This window comes from Quercus robur, chromosome 2 (assembly GCF_932294415.1).
Source record: "Quercus robur chromosome 2, dhQueRobu3.1, whole genome shotgun sequence".
Classification (NCBI taxonomy): Eukaryota; Viridiplantae; Streptophyta; class Magnoliopsida; order Fagales; family Fagaceae; genus Quercus; species Quercus robur.
In genome coordinates, this window is record NC_065535.1 from 31486337 (window position 1) to 31492193 (window position 5857).

Here is a 5857-nt window from a genome sequence, read left to right on the forward strand (position 1 = left end):
GCACTGTGAGAAAGAGAGATAGAGAATGAGAAAGCGAGAAAGAGTCCAACGAGAGAGAAAATGAGAAAAAAATGATTTTTTTTAATAGTAGTTTTCTTAATTTTTTTTAATTACAAAAAAAAAAGAGAGCCAAAATGATGTTATTTTGACTCACTTAACGGCAATAGGTAACTGAGGTCTAATGAAGTACTGAATTGATAACAATTGAAAGTTAGAGAACTGAAATGACAAAATTGAAAATTAAAGGATTGAAATGAAAAAAGCCTGAAAGTTAGAGAGTTAGATTTGAATTTTTGCAAATTTTTTTTTAATAGTAGTTTTCTTAATTTTTTTTAATTACAAAAAAAAAAAAAAAAAAAGCCAAAACGACGTTATTTTAACTCACTTAACGGCAGTTGATAACTGAGGTCTAATGAAGTACCGAATTAATAACAATTGAAAGTTAGAGGACTAAAATGATAAAACTGAAAATTAGAGGATTGAAATGAAAAAAAGTCTGAAAGTTAGAGGGTTAGTTTTGAATTTTTGCAAAAAAAAAAAAAAAAAAAAAAAAAAGTTTGGTCGTTCACAACATTTGGCGCGAAAATTAGCAGTGTGTATATATTAGGGTTTCGTTGATTTTGAAACTTGGGGGTTTCTCATCGTTGTTTTGACTTTTGAATAGATGTAGAAATGGCTTCGTCACCTCCTTTATCACCACCATCACCATCTTCAACACTCGGGAAGTTATCCCCCGTGGTCGTCTTCGCTCATGGTGCTGGTGCTCCTTCATCTTCTGATTGGATGATTAGGTAACTCTTCAATTCTCTAATTTTTTTCCCCTTTTTCTCTCATCTTATTCTTACTTTGTCAAAGCTGGTAATTTAAACCTCTTTAATAGGAGAAGTATGTTATGTATTGAAAACCCATTAATGGGGTTTCAGAGTAAGTATAGTTTGGTGGGTCTATGAACTGTGATATGGTTTAATTATTTTTTGGGGCATTTGTCTTTCACACTCTAATTTCATTGCACAACCCCAGTAGTTGATTTTGTGTTTTATTGGACGTTGTGCTTTAATTTGTGTTTTAGAAATCACTAATTGCTTTTGTTAAGAAAGGAGGAAAGAATAATATGTATAGATTATAGTTAGCTCAAATGATAAAGTTTCTTGTCAGTGAAATAACAAGCATCCAGTTTACACCGGAATGAAACACATTGATGTCTTGGCCTGATGGTAAAGACATTTATCATGATGGGACATCATAGTTTCAATTCTTGTCATGTGTGTGTGTATTTGTATATATCACAGAATTTGTAGTAGTAGTAGTTCCTATAGTTGTGTTTAAAAAATTGGAAATTTAAGCTACTTGTTTTTATGCAGATGGAAAGAAAAGTTGGGCAAGGCGCTGAATGCTGTGGAAGTAGTTACTTTTGACTACCCTTGTGAGTTTCTTGATCAATTACTGTGTTACTTTTCTTTTCCCTTTTTCTGGTCTTTATGTTCCTGAAGTTCTTTTGGGATATCAAAAAAATCATATAGTTTTTGGGGTAGAGTCTTTCTTTGGTATTTAATATGTTCAGGGCACTTGTAGCTTACTGGCTGTTTCTCAATAAAAGCAATTTAAGTAATGCATGAAGTCAGTTGTGTCTAAAATGTATCCTTTAAATTAAATATAATGGGGTTGACTCTTGGCAGACATTTCTGGTGGGAAACGAAGGGCTCCCCCCAAGGCAGAAAAATTGGTTGAGTTTCACTCAGATATTGTTAAAAAGACCGTTGCTAAGTACCCTGGGCATCCGCTGATTTTGGCAGGGAAATCCATGGGATCAAGGTAGTAATAAAATTACTTGAATGCCAATTCTCAAATGCTTATACACTGATAAAAGTTTCTCTACTTCCAAACTTTTTTTTTTTTTTTTAAAACTTTGTAAATAGGAGAGGGTCATAGTATTATCATTTAACCTGTGCAAGTCAATTAGTTTAGGATACTTATGTTGATGCATTTTGATGTGCATGCTTTCAGAAAGTACTGCTATTGATACCTCTGCAAGTCAATCAAACCAGAAACTCTATTGTGGATCAATCAGATATTATTCCATCATAGCTTAAAATATTGGCATTGATCTTTGCAACCTATCCTAGGTACATCTTATATGGGGTATGTGCTTTATAGTAGAAGTTTGAATTCTTTAGGTGGGGCAATGGATCAATTTGCAGATTTGTTTGTGGAATGAATCTCGTTTGTTTTGGAGGAGTAAATTGTATACAAACAAAGGCCAATGATAGTACTATTATGGTAACTTGTGCTTCTGTGCAATGCAATTTGAAATTGAAAGTTTGTATGACAGTGAAGTCAAATAGTGTTACATATCATATTTTCTGCTGCGTATTGTACTTTTGCTCTCTTTATGAGTTTTCAATTTTATATTTTTTTAGAGTCAGCTGCATGGTGGCTTGTGAAGAAGATATTGGTGCTTCAGCAATTGTTTGCTTGGGATACCCGCTAAAGGTTTTTCATTCTCTAATAAGTTTGTAGATATTTCTTATATGTTATCTACATGCATTAGTAAAGTATAATTGTGCATTAAGTAAAACAATGTAGCTGACAAGTGAAAACCAGCTGAGAGGAAGAGAAAATCTGTATTCACTGGACCCAATTGGTTCTCACAATATGGTTCATATGAAGAGTCAATAGTGAGCTATTCAACAATCCTGCTATTACTGTCTATGTTGATGGAAGAGTGACATATTAAAAAATTATCACAATAAGCTGAACATTCCTGGGAACTACGTTCTGCAAAGGGGACCACTGCTTGAATTATTATTGGTTTTAACTTATTGTGTAAATATATGGGTTAGGCTGGACATCTTTTGAAGGAATCATGAATATATGATCAATTGATGGAATTTTAGTGTTTTTTATACCTTATATCTTGACATTCTACTATGCCTTTCTAGGAAATTTGAAATGTAATGGGGAATTATGAAAATGTTAGCACTCAGCATACTCTTTAGCAAGTGAATATTTCACTTTCTTGATATAGGTGTGTTCCCCTTTGCACATTACCATTTCCATGCTATATTGCTAGTTCCCATTTAGTATGGTGTTGATGAGTTGTCCCTTTGAGGCTGTCATACACAAACATTCCTCCTTAGAGGTAAATCAGGCATGTCTTGGGTTGAAAATAACCCATTTATCCAATGGAGAGCATTAGTTTACATCTGTGATATCAACGACAAGGCAAAATTGTCAATACTTAGAATAATTAAATTTAACATAGTTGCCTTTTTATACAGGGGATGAATGGAGCTGTGCGAGATGAAACGCTGTTGCAAGTTACGGTTCCTATAATGTTTGTACAGGTGTTGTCTTCTACAAGCACTATGGTGCCTTTTGAAATTAAATCACACTCGTTGCTAATCTACTGCTAACCTACCAATTATGTTTATACCTGTGACAACAAATTCCAGTCCCCGTAATTGCATAATTTTGAGTAACTGTATAGCTTTGTAATGATCTGAGTACTTTTTCATATATCTGTTTGTAGACTATCATAGAGAGCATTGTCAGGTTATTTGTTTTTTTGTATTTAAATACTTATTATGGTATTATCTAAGTCTCATTGAATTAAAGTTTTTACTATTAAACATGCTTCTTGTATATTATTCTCTCTTATGCTTATGCAGTATGTAAGGCTATGATCATGTTCCATGTAGGGTAGCAAAGACACTCTGTGTCCACTGGAAAAGCTGGAAGCTGTTCGTAAGAAGTTGAAACCAAGTATTGGTTTGCATGTAATTGATGGTGGTGACCACTCCTTCAAGATTGGAAAGAAGCACCTTCAAACCAAGGGGTCAACCCAAGATGCAGCTGAAGATCTTGCTGTTCAGGCCATTGCAGCATTTTTATCCAAGTCTACTGGAGCAAGTTAATATCTTTTGAACGCAATATCAAGGGTTGTATAATTTGTCTATATTTTGCTTCATCAATTTTCTTTTGATCAATGGCTTCATGCCTTATGTAATGCTGATTATTTATATTTAATGAAGTACCACTCAGTTTTAATCTTCTATTTATTTAAGGGCATGCTTTCCTTATCACCTTTTTTTCATGCTTTTGTAATCACTTAAAAGCATTGTAATGCTTGCAGGTATATGCTGTTCCTACCTATCAAAAAGGTATATGTTGTTCCTGTTTTTTCACGAGCATGGTATTGAATTTACATAACTATTCCTGGCCCAAAAATCTGCATGTCTTCTATACCATCTAATATTTGGAAAATTTTTGGAGGTATTTAATGAATACTTGTACCAAGATTATCTCTGACTTGTGAATTGGTCCAACTATATTGTCAGAGATTCACATATCTTCTGATAGTCATTTGTTTTTATCTGTTCTGGCCTTTCATTTCATGTGCTAGGCCCCATATCTGCAGTGACCTTTTTCCTGCAAACTCCAAAACTACAATTTTATTTTGGGAGAAAATTTACTATTCATTATGGTTCTATGTTTGCCATCTCAAATTAAACCATCTGAATTATTTTCCTTGGATTATTGATAACATAATTCGCAGGATGTTAAAGTAGTGAAAAAGGATTGCACCATTATTTTGTCCGCAAACAGACATAAGATTATAGATAAAATACAGATATTCTTCTGTAGTACACACAGTTTGAAGTTATTTTACATGGCCTCTTATTCAGACTAGTCTTATTTATCTGTTATTTAAACCGCTAGGCACCTTCATTTGATGTGATCTCAGATAAGTGCTTCTGCAATCAAATAAACACAAAAGTTAGAATACAAAATATGACAGTCGTGTATTATCAGGAATTAGTTGTATTCATTTTCGTTTTTGCTTGGTTTCTTGAAAATTTTGTGGTTTTTGCTGTGTTGTGTGTTAATAATTACCAAGGAATCATATCTAATGAGAACTTTTAAGTGGTTGATGATAGCATTAGCACATGCCTTGGGTTTAAGCAGTCATGTTCAGTCGCTGTCGCTTCCGCTGCTGCTGCTGTCACTGTCATTGCAGCTCCTATGACATTCCTTGGACTTCTTCTTGGTGACACTTTTCTCCTTCTTGTGCTCAGACTTCTTCTCTTTCATTTTTTTCTCAGTACTCTTCCCATGGCAAGCCATGCCATTAGATGCATGGTGGCCTTTGTCTTTGTGTTGGCCATGGCCATGAGCTGGGGCCATTGCATGTTGTTCAGAGTAGTGTCCATTGGATTGGCCATGGCAGTAACTCTGAGTTTTGGCCATGGTGTGCTCTGGGTAGTGAGTCTGAGTTTGGCTGTAAGTTTGGGTTTTGGCTAAGTTTTGGTCTGGGTAATAGGCATAGGCTTGTCCTTGAGAGTAAGGCTGGTTGCTAGCAACTCCAGGGGTTGCACAGTGACCCTGCTGATTTCCTTTCAGTGCACAGCTAGCCATCTCGGCAGCCTTGTGGACAAGCGAGTTGTCCTTGCTTTTTGGTTGACAGCATTCATTACTTGGTTTGTAGCATTGCATTGAGGCCATGGCAACTGAGGCAAGAGTTCTTTTGGGGTTTTTCTCGTGGTTTGCTTGGTACTTACTGATAGGGCAGTGGGATGAGTTGCTTATATAGGCTTTTGGAGAAAGTGGGAATCCTTCAATCTTTATGTTATCAAACTTTTGAATCTGCTTTTTAGCTAAACGGGCCAATAGAATTCTGTGGAAGATATATGCCTTTTTTTTAAAATCTGAAATTGTACTATTGCCGTTTTTCATTCTAAAGAATTTGTTCTTGGCGCATTGAAAATGCAATAGACGGTAACCAAGAGAGCGCCCATCTAAACTAAACATTTGGATCTTTTCTAGAATCTGATACCCAAACCCTGATGTAAAAATAGCA

The 5857-nt window shown here is 35.0% G+C and overlaps 1 protein-coding gene across 2 annotated transcripts; it reads left to right on the forward strand.

Annotated features, from left to right (window-relative positions):
* Positions 1-614: 614 nt before the first annotated feature.
* LOC126713332 (uncharacterized) lies at positions 615-4054 on the forward strand. 2 transcript variants are annotated; one of them, XM_050413068.1, is made up of 6 exons: positions 616-791; positions 1362-1423; positions 1677-1812; positions 2418-2490; positions 3279-3344; positions 3699-4054. In XM_050413068.1, the coding sequence occupies exons 1-6, from the start codon at positions 673-675 to the stop codon at positions 3912-3914; spliced, it is 672 nt and encodes a 223-aa protein (XP_050269025.1). In that variant the 5' UTR covers positions 616-672; the 3' UTR covers positions 3915-4054. The 2 variants fall into 2 exon arrangements, with proteins under 2 accessions (XP_050269026.1, XP_050269025.1); XM_050413069.1 differs by lacking the exon at positions 3279-3344 and having other exon boundaries at positions 615-791.
* The last annotated feature ends 1803 nt before the right edge of the window (positions 4055-5857 follow it).